Here is a 16,374-nt window from a genome sequence, read left to right on the forward strand (position 1 = left end):
TTTTTTCCTTCATCAGATTATCCAAAATGGATATTAACCACTAAATTACTAAATGGGACTGGCTTGAAATTCTAATTCCAAGGTTTTACTTTCAGATCATTTTTACAAAATGCATTCCTCAAAGTCATAAGACAAATGGTTGTGCTCTTGGTTTGCCCACATCATGTGTGCACACTATTACAGTGATCACTTCAAATCCTAGAATCAATTCATTAAACATACAATGAAGACAACTTTTACAGATATACATTTTATTTACGTATTTAAACAATCATATCTATAAATTCTTTGCTTTTCCAAACTTAAGGGCATATAGGTTGTCGTGTCGACCTCTGAGGGAGAGAAAAAGAGCAGCAGGATCCTAAACAACTAAATGAATCAAAAAATAAAATAAAAATTAATCTCATTATGTACTGCACTTTAAAATCACAGAAATGGTAATGTGGTTCTTTTTGGATGCCATGTTTAACAATGTGAGATACAGTGTGAGTTAATGGTGAGGAGACCCATGACAGCCTAGTGTAGCTCACACCTCCATCTCCTGCCATTCCTCAGCCTGCAGGCGACTAGTGCCGCTGGGGCAGAAGGACTCCAGAGGAGACATTTCAAAAGAAAACAATACTTTCTTAGCCATTTCAAAAACAGGTCATTATTTCTATCTGTGCTGGTTTTGGTGTGATATGTTCTTTTAGTATAAAGACAGCCTGGACATTAGCAACTCTACTGAGCAGAATAGCTTTAGATTCCATGTACCATTTTTAAAATGGTGGGGAAAATAACATCACAGTTATGATGTGTTTCTGGAATAGTATGCCCCAGTAAAAAGGGGCATGGTAGTAGTATGTACTATCTTAAATGAAAAGACTAAAATTCAAACATTCCTTTCCTACCCTATGCCTTCAAATGTATCATATGATCCCATTCAGGGCAATTCTTTCCCTTACTGTTGTCGCGACACACTTGAGGAAAGGAACAAAATACCCACAACGAAAATTATCTTTACACAGATAAAAATGTTAACAATCCCCAGAGATTGAACAGAACATAGTCAATGTGCATCCTTTTCCTAATGAGTCCAATAATCCGATAGGTAGAACCAAAAGAGCTGGGGAGGGTTGTTCGTGATTACTGAAAGAGAAGGTCTCTTGCATTAGCTAATATCTTCCGCAGTCTACCAGCAAGGAGCAGCAAGACCAGATCAGGAATCCAGATCTCCGCTCCATGACCGTGTACTACAACTCATTGTTTAATTTGAGAATTCGTGAAAATCACTGAAGGGTCGACAATCAGTTTTTGGCAGCGTCCGCCTGCCGTGGCCAGTTCTCCTCCTCCACTCCTGAGTCGTATTCCTCCTCAGCGGCGTCCTTGGCCGGCGCTCTGGTGAGGAAACCACAGGATTTTAGAGGAGGAACTTCATTCTAACCTCTGTCCAAGTGAGATGGTTATAATTATGGTGTGTACAGAGTTCAGAGTTATTTCAGAGGCTTCACTTGCCTGATATACAGAGGATCCATCTTTCCTTGAACAACTTCTTGGTTCAGTTCCACAGCAACTATGTCAGAATGGGGCACCTCAAACATGGGTTCCAGTAGAAGTTTTTCCTGTCAAAGACATTCAAGAGCACCAAGATTTCAGACACACAGATTTTGAAACATTAAAAATATGCAGTATATATTTTGGGAAATTTCTCAGAAATTATGCAGTATATATCGGGAAATTCTCTATACAATCTTAGGCCCCGTTTACACGAAGGGAAGGCGCAGATATTTTCCTGCGGTTTGGCCTCTCATTTACACGAAAACCCCGTTTTTATCACAGAAAACGATTATTTCTAAAAATTCTGGCCAAAGTGGAGATTTATGATAACGCCGGTTATGTGTTGTCGTGTCAACTGGGAGAAACGGGGTTTTAGGTTCTCAAACGTCACATTACGCGCCAGAAAATGCTTAACGTCATGTGAGTGCCCTATGTTTAGTTTGTTTGGCTACTGATTATGGATGCTATTAAGGTGGTACACATTTTTACGTTTGTGCAAACGCTTTAGGCCTGTTTGCATTGGCAAATATCATTCAAAAGAGAAATAGGAAGTGATTTGTTTCTGTTGTTGCTAATTTCGGGATTCTGATTGGCTAACGTGGGATTGAGCTTCTCCTTACACTGCCACCGACAGGTTTGGCATGCTCTCGACGGCATATATATACACGGGGAAACTTCTCTGAAAACTGACAGGTGTGCATGATGTTATTTTTGAAAACGGAGAGGGTGAAATGTCCGTTTATGAAAATAGCCGGCCATGTATAAATGTAGCCTTACTGATTGACGCAACAAAATGGTATTGCGTATGGGTCATGGGTCATGTAAGTACTGTAAAGAGGTGAACATGTCTTTACCATGATGGACCTCAACCCTCGGGCTCCAGTCTTCCTGTCCAGGGCAAGTCGGGCGATGGCCCTCAGGGCGTCTGTAGTTACATTCAGATCACACTAGGAAAAAGTGGAAAAAGAGGAAAATATACAATTAACATTTGGTTCAATGTGCATCACAACTGTTCAGATATCTTGAATACTACTTTAAATAAGCAACTACATGTACATGTGCCAAACAAACAGAAATGAAATAAAATAAAATCAAAACAAATGAACATGCAAGGTCTAATGGTGGTCTGTGTCTACCTTATCCATGCTGAACAGGGCCTGGTACTGGGGCACCACGGCATTGCGGGGCTCCGTGAGAATGCGAACCAGCGTCTCCTCATCCAGGCTGTGCAGGGGCACCACCACAGGCAGACGGCCCACAAACTCAGGGATCATGCCAAACTCGATTAGGTCCCGGGCCTCCACGTGCCGTAGCAGTCGATCCTTCTCCTCCATCTCCGCCACCGCGTCCAGCTCCCCGCCCGTGGTGTTGGCCAGGTCTGCTGCCGCCGCTGCCCGCCGGCCCTTCCCCAGGTTAGACGGCGTTCCAAATCCCAGGTACTGCAAGGGAACAACGGAAGGTCACTGGTGCAAGTGACCACTTTCACAAACACCTAGGGATACTGAAGAGGCTGAATCTGTATGTGGCGGCCTTTGTTAGCTCACCTTCTCATTCTTCCTTCTGCTGATGATCCTGTCCAGGCCATTGAAGGCCCCTGATGCCACAAACAGAATGTTGGTGGTGTCCACTTGCACGGTCTCTCCCCTCAACTTCCTAGAATTCTTCTCAGGGACATTCACTATTGTGCCCTCCAGCAGTTTTAACAAACCCTACAGATACAGATACAGACAGAGACAGAGACAGAGACAGAGACAGAGACAGAGAGAGAGAGAGAGAGAGAGTCCATCACATGATTTCCAAGAATGGTCCGTCCAGTCAAGGCTATGAGGGTCGAGCTAATCAAATTAAGCCAAAAGCAATCTTAAATATCAAGGCGTTCACAGGGGTGGCCTAAAGCACACATCATTGGGAATGGCAGTGAGAGCAGAGCGAGTGCACTCCAACCTGTTGAACTCCTTCTCCCCCCACATCTCTCAGCTGATGGATTCCAGGAACACTGCCAATCTTGTCCACCTCATCCAAGAACACTATGCCTGCAAAGCAAGGAGACTGCCATCACCTTCTGGACACTGGTTTATGATTGACTACATGACTAATCTATAATAAAATCAATAAGTCATAAATTCCCATTAGATAAGATATCAACATTTTGATGGATCAATTAACTTCCTGAGGAGAGATATACTTTGTGAGGGTGTGCAAAAGGTGAGTTACAGAAAATTCAACACACACTTGCACCCTAAGGCCCCAGAGCTCATCTATACTCAGGCTTAGGATGCCTTCTACCACGACCCATTCTGAGCACAGCTGTTTACAGAGAAAATCCACAGGACTTGAGGAAGTGCAACTGCAAAGCTCTTTTTTTACCTTGTTGGGCTTTATCTACTGAGTAGTTGGCATCCTGCAGTAGTTTGGCTATGACCGACTCTATATCTTCCCCAACATAGCCCGCCTGAGTCAGGGTGGTACAGTCACAGATGGCAAAGGGTACATCGAGGCATTTGGCCAAGGTCTGCGCCAAAAGAGTTTTACCTGCCGATAAGATATTGCAAACATTAGGGTCAAGTTCACTGTTGTGTCACACAAGTGGCATGTCTAAAATGTTTTCATTGCACGATATTGTTTATCAGTGACTCATTTCATTCAAACGAAAATAGAAATCGAGGTCTACCTCAATCAACATAAAAGATTTGTTTTATTATGCCAGTCTTATCCAGCTCAACTACTCCCTGTTTCAGCAGAACAATCATCAGAATGAATTATCAGCGCAAAGCCAAGACCGACCTGACCCAGTTGGTCCCAGCAGCACGATGTTGCTCTTCTCCAGTCTGATGTCACTCTGGGTGGAGTCTAGCACCTCCCCGCCCCTTTTCTCCTGCGGGCTCTGCTGAGTGGCCTGCTGCTGCACGGATGCACCCAGAGCGTTGCCATGAGGACTGATGCCCGCAATTTGAAGCAGCTCTGAGAAATAAAGGATAAAAAAAAAAATATATATATATTATATATATATATATATATATATATATATATATATATATATATATATATATATACACACACAGTATATTGTTAGGATCGGTTAGGGTCACATGTTTGGGGTAGCACTGACTTACAGGCGGGTATGGTATAATTATATATATATATATATATATATATATATATATATATATATATATATATATATATATATATATATATATATATATATATATATATATTTATTAGGGGTGTCACGATTCTCCAAATCCTCGATTCGATGCAATTTTCAATTTTTAAGTCACGATTCGATTCGATTTTCGATCTTTTTTTCAACATTACTATTAATGCATTCCTTATATGTTATTTACTCTTTTTGGCCTTTTCCTTTTCTGTTTCGGGGGGCTTTTATTTTGAAACCGTTCCAACTGCAAGGTTGTAATATAAACAGAACCAACATTAGGCTAAAACAGAGACGTGAACATAGTGAAATGAAACAACACAGAATTATAATTTGATCGTTTCAGCACACTTCGAATAGACCCAAGGTTAGTGTTCATGGATACTTATCAATGTGCATTTTAAGCCTTAAAGTAACTTTAGACTGTAACTAGATCATCTTTTCACTTGCTAAGTTGAGTAGGGTAAGTTAGTTTTAATTTCAAGTGATTTCAAAGTAGCAACAAGAGGGGCTTTGATTTCAGTAGGTTGATGTGTATATTTTAACTGGCTGCAGCCTAAAATTAGAGGAGTGTTGATGCTGCAGTTCAGCACGTGCGTGTTTGTGCGTCTTGGCATACATGCTGGATGTGACATTGGGGGTGTGGCTGCATCGTCGATTCTACTTTTAAATTCGAAGTTCGAGATTGAGATGTAATTTTGAACGATTTCGATATAAAATCGAAATCGTGACACCCTATATATATATATATATATATATATATATATATAACCAGTAGCATAATTTTGCAGCCTGACTATTTCACCAAATCCCTAAAAAGTATTGGTCCAAAACGTCAAAGCACATTTAAAACAATGGCAGTTAACCAATCTGCTGAACATTAAAAACAAAAGATCTGCAAACATAACAGTATACACAAATATAATCAGTTATCAAAACTAATCCAAAAAGTAAAAAAATGACGAGACAGCAAATAATAATAATACAAAAATACTAAAGGGTGTAAACATAAAAAATAAATACTTAGAGTAAGGTGATGCCATCTATAGCAAATCAAGTCAAAATTAGTTGATCAGTTTTGTCTGTGTTATATTAGCTCTGTAGGTTTAGTTGTAGTAGGCCAGTGGGTGATTCGGGGTAAAAAAAAAAAAAAAAAAAAAAAAAAAAAAAAATATTCACTGCTGCTTAAATGTCACAGGTAACAAATAATTCTGACTGTCTGACTGAATTTTTGCAGAAATGTAGGCAGAATAGATTGTACATTTCAATCCAATTCAGGTTTGGAAAATACTTTACTCCAGTGAGCTGTGGGACACGGCATAGAAGTCCAGTTTTACAGAAACAAAGAGATGTGCTGTAGAACTGCAGTACTCTGCATGTGGGCCCCAACTACAGTAGGCCTACTCATCTATAGAGTGGCAGCCTACTCAGCAGCTCCGTGTCTTAGTGTTTGTTTCTACGTCTTGTTTACTTTTTACTTCGCAACTTTTTGGATTACACACTTTGAGGAGTGTTTTTATTCTATCCTATGGATACGGACATATTACAACGCTCCAGCGACAGCAAGCTTGTGTACACAAGGAACCAGCTGATCGCACTACGATGGAATGCTGGCTGTGTTCGCGACAACATTCCAGAGGAACTGTGGTGCTTTTGGGGTTGCAGAGCGGGAGTTGACTGCCCTACAAGGAAAAACAGGACAATAGAGGAAGTGCATACAGTGCAAACCCCCTCCCCCACTGGGAAAGTCAGACCACAACCTCATTCATCTCCAGCCAATGTACAAGCCCAAAGTACAGAGGCTACCAATTGCCACACGCACCTTCAGGAAGTGGACACCTGAAGTGGATGAGGCTCTGAGAGACTGCTTCAAGTGCACTGACTGGAGTGCATTACAGAATGGAGAGGACTTAGAGGAGGTCACACAGTGCACAACTGACTACCTGAACTTCTGCATGGACATTGTTGTTCCCACCAGAACTGTACGCTGCTTTCCCAACAACAAGCCTTGGATAACCAGCAATGTCAAGACCCTTCTTAACAGGAAAAAGATGGCGTTCAGAGAGGGGGACATGGCAGAGCTGAGGCGTGTGCAAGGGGAACTCAATTTCAAGCTGAAGGAAGCTAAGGAGGACTACAGAAGGAAGGTGGAACAGAAGCTCCAGGAAAACAACTTGAAGGAGACATGGGACTGCATGAAGGTTATCACTGGCCTAAAGAAGAACAGCAGCTCTGTGGAGGGGGACCTGGACAGGGCGAACCAGTTGAACCACTTCTACAACAGGTTTGACTGCCCTGCTCCAGCTCCAATGGCGGTGGTCTGTCCACCATCCCCCACCCCCACACCCCCTCAATACCAGTGCAACACTCACCTCCATCATCACAGGCTATCGTACCCCCACCATCACTGGATTTTGCACCCCTCCCCCACATGGCGATCATTAACAATGAGGTGACAACGACCTCAGTCAACAGCCATCAGACACACATTTCCCAGATGCACCCCTCACCATTACAACAGATCAAGTGACAGTCCAACTAAAGAAATTGCGCAGCAATAAAGCAGCGGGGCCTGACAGACTGTGTCCAAGGCTACTCAAGGCCTGTGCTGCTGAACTGGGGGAGCCACTAAAGCACATCTTCAATTTGAGCCTACGCCTTGGACAAGTTCCAACACTGTGGAAGACATCATGTCTTACCCCTGTCCCTAAGAAGCCACACCCTAGTGAGCTTAATGACTACAGACCTGTCGCTCTTACATCACATGTGATGAATAGGGATGGCCTTTGCATGGAATCATTGCCTCAATATCAACAAATCAGGATGGAGGCTATGAATCTGATTGAATTAAGTATTGGCCATCCCCAAAATGCACCAGAATACAGAAAATCACATCAAACAAATTAAAAAAAATTCCCCCAAACCCCCTCCTCCCACATATACGACAATAAGTATTAATTATTACATCTGGGCCCAGGGGCCCGAAAGTTCATAATCCGCCCATGGTGATGAAGACAATGGAGCGATTAGTCTTAGGTATGCTCAGACCCCAGGTACGCCATGCACCAGACCCGTTACAGTTTGCATACCAGGAGAAACTTATCACTTATCTTCTACACAGGACACATTCCCACCTAGACAAGGGGAAAAGTGCTTTGAGAATCATGTTCTTTGATTTCTCAAGTGCTTTTAACACCATCCAGCCCCTCAGATTGGGAGACAAGCTCTTGCAGATGGGTGTGGACACTCACCTGGTAACCTGGATTTCAGATTACCTGACCGAGCGACCACAGTTCGTCAGACTGAAGAACTGTCTCTCTGACACTGTGATCAGCAGCACCGGAGCGCCACAGGGAACTGTGCTCTCTCCAGTCCTGTTCACCCTGTACACATCTGACTTCTGCTACAACACCGAGTCATGCCACATGCAGAAGTTTTCTGATGATACTGCAATTGTGGGATGTATCAGGAACGGGCAGGAGGAGGAGTACAGGAGCCTGGTGGAGGACTTTGTGCAATGGTGCAAACTCAATCATCTTCAATTCAACACTTCAAAGACCAAGGAGATGGTGGTGGATTTCCGCAGGTCTAAGCCCACTCTGCTACCAGTCCACATTGATGGGGTCAATGTGGAGGTGGTTAGCACCTACAAGTATCTTGGTCTCCACCTGGACAATAAACTGGACTGGTCAGCCAACACTGATGCACTCTACAAGAAAGGGCAGAGCAGGCTGTACTTCCTGAGGAGGCTGCGGTCCTTCAATGTGTGCAGCAAGCTCCTCAGGATGTTCTACCAGTCTGTTGTTGCCAGCGTCCTCTTCTATGCAGTAGTATGTTGGGGAAGAAGCACAAGGAAGAAGGATGCGGGACAAATTGACAGGCTGGTAAGGAAGGCTGGCTCTGTAGTGGGAGCTGAACTGGAGTGCATCACTTCACTATCTGACAAAAGGACCCTGAACAAACTGATCAACATCTTGGACAATGAGCGTCACCCACTCCACAGCACTATTGTTAAGCAGAAGAGCCTGATCAGCTGGAGACTTCGCTCACTGCCTTGCACAACAGACAGACTGAGAAAGTCATTTGTCCCCAGGGCCATTGAACTGTTCAATGCTTCACTTAAGGGAAGAGGAGAGATAGACTTCTCTGCATAGTCTGTCTGCCTCTTCACCCCCTCCATGATACTGTCTGTCCACTAGCCACTTTTACCACTGTCCTTCTGCCTCACTGTGCTGCGTGCTATATTAGCACATTAGCACATATGCATAACCCCTCCCTCCATGCCACAGCCGAACTGTGGCCACACTTATACCTTTTCTTAAAATAGTTAAATATATAGATATATAGACTTTACATTACTTCTGCATTGTTGCATCACCATGACCACCATCACCATTGCACTATCACCATGACACTCATTCACACAGAGCACCTTACCTTACCTTACTATGCACAGAGAATCACAGGCTCAGTCCCTGCCTCAGTCATTGCAACGCCTCTGATTGATTAAATCACCACTATGTGGATACTGTTGTTAGAATTGATTTAGATTAAGTGTTAGTTAGTATCATTTGTATTTTAGTATATTTAGCATATTCTTTATCTTCTACTGTCCTTATTGCTTAGTTGTGTTTTTCTATTATATACTTTAATTAATCTTTCTGCCATTAAAGAATGTGTTTGTGTTGTCTGTATGCTGCTGAGACCTTGAATTTCCCCTGGGGATCAATAAAGTATCTATCTATCTCTGCATGAGGGTGCATTTTTGCAAAGTTAAACAATTTGTGAGCTTCTAAATGGGCTAGATGCTATATACTTGAAGGTAATTTAGCAAATGTCTATCCTTATCAAGTTATGTGTCTATGTGGCTATGAATATGTGAATATGAGACATAGCCAATAATTTTAGCATTAAAAGGGACACTAATGGCATTTAGCTTAGCATACCCTTCTAAAAATACCTCAATAGCAGTGCATAGGGTGTGTCTGTATGTTATAGGGTAAACATGCCATTGATACGGTTGGCCCCAGTGCAGGGCCTGTAGACATACCCAAAGTAGGTCAGGCCAACTTTACAGCACAGCTGATAAAATACACTAATCATCTGGCTATCTTCCCAGTAACCCAGCTGCACTGATACACCTGAACATAGCAAAATAGCACACATTCACATGCACGCATACACAAAGTTAGAAATGTATGCTGTTTTTGTCCTCAACTGCACGTATACAAATAACAGAATGTCGTTGATGCAGCAAACATAACTGACTGGATCTGGGGATTCTGATTAGTGCAATTAATGCAATGCCACTCTCACTAATGATACTGTTATTATGTCATAAGACCAACCTAATTTCTAAGCCCAGCTGCCTAGGAGCTAAAATGTCATTTCAGTGGAGTTAAGTCCAAGTTTTAAATATAACCAGCTTGAGCTACTGAATGAAGGCCGGGTGACAGACAGTGGGTCCCCAGACTGGTAAACTAGGTCACAGGAATACAGTAGTTTCCTTACATAGGTCAACATCAGCCTTCGTCTTCACCTTTCACATCCTAGGCCTAGTTTATACTCGTTTATAAGTTTATTTAGTTTATAATAGAACATATTAACAGATCTCATCTGTCTAGATCTACAGAAGTTGGGCATTTTTGTAGCATCAGTTGCAAGGGCAGGCTTCAAGCACACAGCCAAGGGGCTGATGTTGTCCAACAACAAATGGAAAAATAAACAAGTTCACTTCTACTCAATCACCTTATCAAGTTTCCTTTTCAGCAAACATGCAGAACAGAGAGAATGGTCATACCACTCATCTTGAGTTATGATTTGGAAAATGTCTTTTCAGACTCTTTATCCAAAAGGCGCCCTAGTGGGCTAGCCTGGCCACGCCTACCTAGATCTCCTTTCAGAGAGATACTAGTCTGGAACACCATCGTTCACTAACGTTTCCATCGGCAAGTGGCTGTGGTAAACGGTGGTAGCAACGCCTACAAACATCAAACATTGCAGTTGGTAGAATGTGTACATTTATTTACAGCAAAGGTAGGCCCACATACATTGTTTCCTGACTGCCAGTGCTGTTTAGTGTCAGTTTGTAAAGTTCAGGCAAATATGGAAGAATCCCTGATTAATGTGATTGGTTAGGCTGGACCAATGATTTGGAAAGAAAAGGAATCCCAATTGTGAGTGACCAGACTCTATTCACTTCCTGAATGAGTTTTGTTTACCAGGCTATGGCGGGGCTACTCAGATACCTAAACGCATCTGGTGCTTATTCTGACTGGAGCATAAATCACTTTTAATACCTCCTGAGTGTGTGACGATGTGACACAAGCATACAGACATGTCTGTAATATTTGGCATTTGTACAACCACAAGGGACCAAAATAATAAAACAAAGTAAATAAAATAAAGACAGAGAAATGGGTGAATGATGTCAATTGTAGTGTCTGAAATGTGCCGGTGTAGTCTATTGGACATGGACTAGACATTATGTGAGGTGGAACTAGCAGAACACTTACTTGTGAATCTGTATTCATCCTCCCGTCTTCTGAGCTCTAGTTCTACAGAGAGAGGGGGACAGTTATCTTACCGTGGCTACTGGGACTACAACTGTACACCAAAAACCGTTAAATGCTCTGATTCCATGAGGACGGGATCGCGTTCCTTCCCATGAAGGTAAAATGCCTTTCGCTGCTGCCTTCCATCGGTCATTACTCATTGGACAAATGCCAAACCATACAGACAAACACACTTCAACATGGAACTGGGGAGCTTTCACAGGTCTAGGTACAATGAGCGGCGCATTAACACAGTCAGCTGACAGCAGAGCAGCAAGTGTGCGTTTCCATGCGAGAGCTCTACCCACCCCGTGGAGTGAGGGAGGTCTGCTTCTCCACCTCCACCTGCTGCCGGCCTCCTGCAGGGATGTTGTTGTAGATTCTCTTATAATGGTTATACACAGCTACTGCCAAGACTTTCTTGGCATAGGACTGGCCAACAACATACTTATCGAGGTAGGCATAGATCTGAAAAAATAAATCAAAGACAAAAAAAAAAAAAGGATCAATTATGATAGATAGTAGTGATGGGCAAATGAAGCTTTGGTGAACCACTAAATCACAGCAGTGTGAAGCTAGCAACACTAATGAAAAAATCCAATATGGCTGCCACATGTAGATTTTTCAACATAAAAGTCCTTACCCAAACCAGTATATGTAACCAAAAATATTGGTTTGCTAAGGACTTTTATATTGAAAAATGTATGTGTGGCGGCCATCTTTTCAGCTAGTGTCGCTAGGTTCACACTGCTGTGGTTCAGTGGTTCACCAAAGCTTCATTTGGCCATCACTAATCGATAGCTGAACCGGTAAAACTATTGTGACCGACTTAAAACTTTGGGACAGGCAATGAAATTTATTGAACTGAATAAATGAAATTTATTGATTGATCTATGTATGACCGGACGAAAAAAAGCCAGAGCCACAGTTCAAACATCTGTGTACATTTGAGAAGATGTGAAGTCTGGAACCAAAGCTTACCTTCTTAGGGGGAGGAGGTGGCTTCTGTGCAAAGGCCAGTTTGACAGCTTCAGCAGCAGATTCAGCCTCCTTATTCAGACCTTTTTTGGAGTCAGTCTCTGACAGCACCACAAAAAAGTGGTGACATTTTTCACATTTCACAAACCGCGTTGAAGCTGACAAACACAAAAAAGTATTTAGGCAAGAAATACACTGTTGCAGAACAATTAACTGCTCCAAATGTACAAAGGTATTACATCTCTTAGACAACTGCACACAGATAAATCACCCAAACTTTGCCATAGTCCTCACAGAAGGATATCTACATGAATCTTTCATATGAGTGTCACTTACAGACGAAGGTCTCCACGTGAGTGCAGGGATCTCCACACTTTGGGCATCGGAGCTGACCGCCTCCCTTGCCAGAGCCACCAGAGCCTGACAGCCTCTTGCCTTCAGTCATACTTTTCTGCAGAACAAAAATTACAGTACTCAAGAAATACATTTGTCTTCGAGAAACTTAAAACATGAGCAGACACATAAACAGATGCAAAATACGTCCAACAAAAATTACCGTAGAAAAAGGCATACCTTTGCTCCATCACCTGAGCCTTCCTTAGTGGTCCCATCTTTTGAGGCAAAACACACAACAGTTTCCGAGAATGACCTGACACGCACTGAGGGAGGTAGGTGGGTGTCACGAGATACTGGTCTGCATAAGGCAAACAGCTGAACCCGTGAACTGGAGAATCCTGCTGTAGGACATAGAACATTTAAATCACTCCACACAGTACAAACAACCATATCCGTTCACTACAATCACAGACAAATACCTGGATATAATGACGACCGTGGTGAGCATTTAAGAATTCAGTTGGACATAATGTGAAACGCTGTTAAAAATGCACATTTACACGTTGTAGGCCTATATATAAACATGGACAACAAGGACGCGGACATTGTGCGGACAAAGGGGCAATTGTCCCTCTCCCCTGGACAATTGCCTGTTAAGGTGTCCATGACCATGGCAACCTTGACAGGGACAAACATTTACCTCAGGTTTTAACAAAATGTACCGATACAATTTTAAAGATCATAACAACCGATCAATTCAAAACAGTTCAAAATCATTGGTAACTCATCCAAAACAGTTTTCTGTCCAATAGTGTGATGTCCAATCAAAAACGAATGATAATTTGCTATACAAATTTGCTGACAACTTACTAAACTGTAGTTCTGTAGATGTTAACACAGGGCTTAATAAGTAACTGTACATGTATTGTATACAAATATTTAACTGTATACTAATGCTGATGGCAAGAAACATTTGTTCCAGGTATCCAGGGGCATTCTGAAAAACGTCTTACATTGATTGTGAAATTGCAGGCAACAGTGCATTGACATATTTAAAATTATTTTTCGATTCAAGCAAATAATATTAAAATGTTCCTCAAGTTCAAAGTCTGCATTCCAAATCAGTAGCCTTTGCACCCCTCATCAGCATACTTGCTGACATGTATGGGCAGGTGTGTAGTGGTAAAATAAGATGTGGGTAAACTATGAATTCTGGGATCACGGTAAGGTGGACTGTGCCATGTGGTATCAGATTTGTAAAAAAAAGGCATTCAGAACATGTTTGATATTTTCCAATGTTTATAACAATACCAGTGGTATTAAATGGTTGCTAGAGTGTTGATGAGTGTACATATTGTGAATTTGGATAATGCAGTGGGATTTTAATGTTAAAAGTTACAATTGGTAAATAAACTCTTTTGAGAGGTGGATAAACTCCATTTCTGAAATTTCAGGTGGATAAACTGTGTTTACTTGCGTTTAACCACCACTACAGCCATGTTTATGGGGGTATCGCTTCAGAGGCGTTACATAAACCCTCCTCAACTATTTCACAACCCCACTGGATATTATGCCATAGAGGAACGTGTCTACATAATTATTGGAACAAGCACATTTTTAACACTGTTAATTGGAGTATATTTTATTCATACCAAGTTCCAACAGGCTGTACAGGGATAACCCATAAACTGTATAAAATAGGGATAACCATGTAATGTATCCAATTTACCAGGAATGTTACATATATGACTTAATAAGCTAGAGAAACTTCATCAGACTGAGGCGGACAAGAATAATTCCATCCCTAGCTAATCATTAACGTTACGTAGCCTAACCAAAATGAATGAACGTTCATGTCAACTCTTAGACAATTTACCGGAACGTATAAACGTACCTTTCTGTGCTGTATTAAGAAGTACCCTCGCAGCAGACGTGCATGTGCAGCAGGACATGTTTCTGTCAAGGTCTGGGAAAATTCAGAAGCACATTATGACGCTTGAGGTTGGTGCTTTGATGCACACAGAATCACAAACACTACACCAAGCGCAAATTAAAGCTCAACAATTGTGAGTTATCTGCTACTGGTTCTGGTAATCCTATAGGCCCATGCCTATGGAAAGAGAAGGAAATTCATACCAGCAGAGTGGAAAACCACTGGCTGACCATAGAAACAGCTAGGTTAGCATTAGCAGTCAGGGACGAGCTAGTTAGGTTAAAACCACAACACCCCATAACATGCATCGTTTCCAAAGTTAAACATTAAAATGGAACATTGCATACAGAGGATTGAGCAAACCTCGATAATGAGGTTTGGTTCTAATAGATTCACAAGTATCGTCACTTACTGGTTTGTCCGAGATAGGACCAAATAAGTATATGGCAGGATTTCCACCAGCACTTCGTTAGCTCGCCAGCTAGCAAATAATGTTAGCTAAATGATTTCGTCGAGTCACTGTGTGGATATCACGGATAACGTAACACGGACATGAAATATGTCATGCCAATGTCACAGTATGCAGATCGCATGAGTCTCTCTCACTCAGTTATCTCACTGTCAAGGGCCTACTTTTGTGATGTAACCTCTGCTGTGGTGAACTAGGTCGGCCAAACCATAGACCTAGGGCTAGTTATCAAAGCGGCTAGTTTAAGTTGCGTAGACGGGTCCCTTGATGACTGTTTGCATCACATGGTACAAAAGGGGAGGGCAAGGTGTTCTTCTGCAGATACCAAGGGTGCATTCAGGGCACCTCGGAATGACAAGGACCGCCCCCATGGCTACTTTGTTTTTCTGACAGCAAGTGTTCATGTGCTTTGCCATCGGAATGTGTGACAAACACAGATGCCACAACAAAGGTTAAAACATACACTCACTAATCCTAAATAAACAACTGTATTTGCTTAAAATATAGTGTAAGATGCTTGTGAAAGAAAGACATGCAGCTTTCAAGTGACAAAAACGGCAAATTCCCAAGTTCACATGAAAACTGTTGGACATGAAAGGCCACATGGACTACAAACTTTTACTTTTCTTTTACTGTCTATGACTACAAACGAACTACAACGTGACGACAAAAGTAATGACGAGCCCCTAACTGGGCAACTCCGTTAGCAAAATCTAACCCGTTTCCGACCTTTGATTCACACATTAAGTGACGTGAATGACGCGTAATGATGATGTTTTCACTCGGAGAAAGATTTTTCCGAAGCCCATGAACGCTAGGCAACCATGATATGAACGTCACATATTACCAACAGTCACGCATGTCCAACCTCTTACGTGTATGTGTCACTTAATATTAATGTCTATACAAACCAAGACGGCGGATTCCTAAAGAAACGCAAGCACCCACACGATAAGTTTACCTAAATTAGCTATGTACCAAAAATTACATTTTACCGTGACTCGAAGAGCTGTAAACAGTGTTGTAAGGCTGCGTGTACAAACCGCTTGGAGCTCCAGTGGAATTTTGATTTGCCGACAAGAATTCTCTGGCTAACCGTTCATGTGCCTGAAAAAGGTTGGGAATAAGCACCCACCAGCCCAGCACTAAACTCCGAGCGTGGTAAACAAAATCTTATATTTCAGGCAGTAAAAGCCCCGTTAAGAACCAAACTAGATTTTGTTCAAATCTACACACCTATGGCTACTGAAAAATGTAAGGTTCATTTAGCAAATGTTATTTTGAAGTATTAAAAAACATCGTTGTTTTAATGGTTGGTAATTAGCACGTTTACGTACAGAGTGATGGTGCCGCCTACCGTGGCGGCTGACTGACCCCGTTGTATGCGACAATTTCATAACAACACGTCACA

At 42.1% G+C, this 16,374-nt stretch overlaps 1 protein-coding gene across 4 annotated transcripts; it reads right to left on the bottom strand.

Moving 5' to 3' along the window:
- Nucleotides 1–230: 230 nt before the first annotated feature.
- On the bottom strand, nucleotides 231–15,248 carry clpxb (caseinolytic mitochondrial matrix peptidase chaperone subunit Xb). Of its 4 annotated transcripts, none has more exons than XM_042110125.1 (15): nucleotides 14,907–15,247; nucleotides 14,456–14,527; nucleotides 12,799–12,959; nucleotides 12,562–12,676; nucleotides 12,229–12,383; nucleotides 11,556–11,715; nucleotides 11,209–11,250; nucleotides 4,321–4,497; nucleotides 3,904–4,068; nucleotides 3,481–3,569; nucleotides 3,081–3,245; nucleotides 2,673–2,975; nucleotides 2,391–2,483; nucleotides 1,495–1,601; nucleotides 231–1,377 (listed from the first exon to the last, which is right to left on the bottom strand). In XM_042110125.1, exons 2-15 carry the CDS (start codon nucleotides 14,511–14,513, stop codon nucleotides 1,287–1,289), a joined length of 1,881 nt encoding a protein of 626 aa, XP_041966059.1. In that variant the 5' UTR covers nucleotides 14,514–14,527; nucleotides 14,907–15,247; the 3' UTR covers nucleotides 231–1,286. The 4 variants fall into 4 exon arrangements, with proteins under 4 accessions (XP_041966059.1, XP_041966058.1, XP_041966060.1 ...); XM_042110124.1 differs by having other exon boundaries at nucleotides 12,799–12,962; XM_042110126.1 differs by lacking the exon at nucleotides 11,209–11,250 and having other exon boundaries at nucleotides 12,799–12,962.
- Between the last annotated feature and the right edge of the window lie 1,126 nt (nucleotides 15,249–16,374).

The sequence above is a fragment of the Alosa sapidissima genome, chromosome 11 (genome assembly GCF_018492685.1).
Source record: "Alosa sapidissima isolate fAloSap1 chromosome 11, fAloSap1.pri, whole genome shotgun sequence".
NCBI classification, from domain to species: Eukaryota; Metazoa; Chordata; class Actinopteri; order Clupeiformes; family Clupeidae; genus Alosa; species Alosa sapidissima.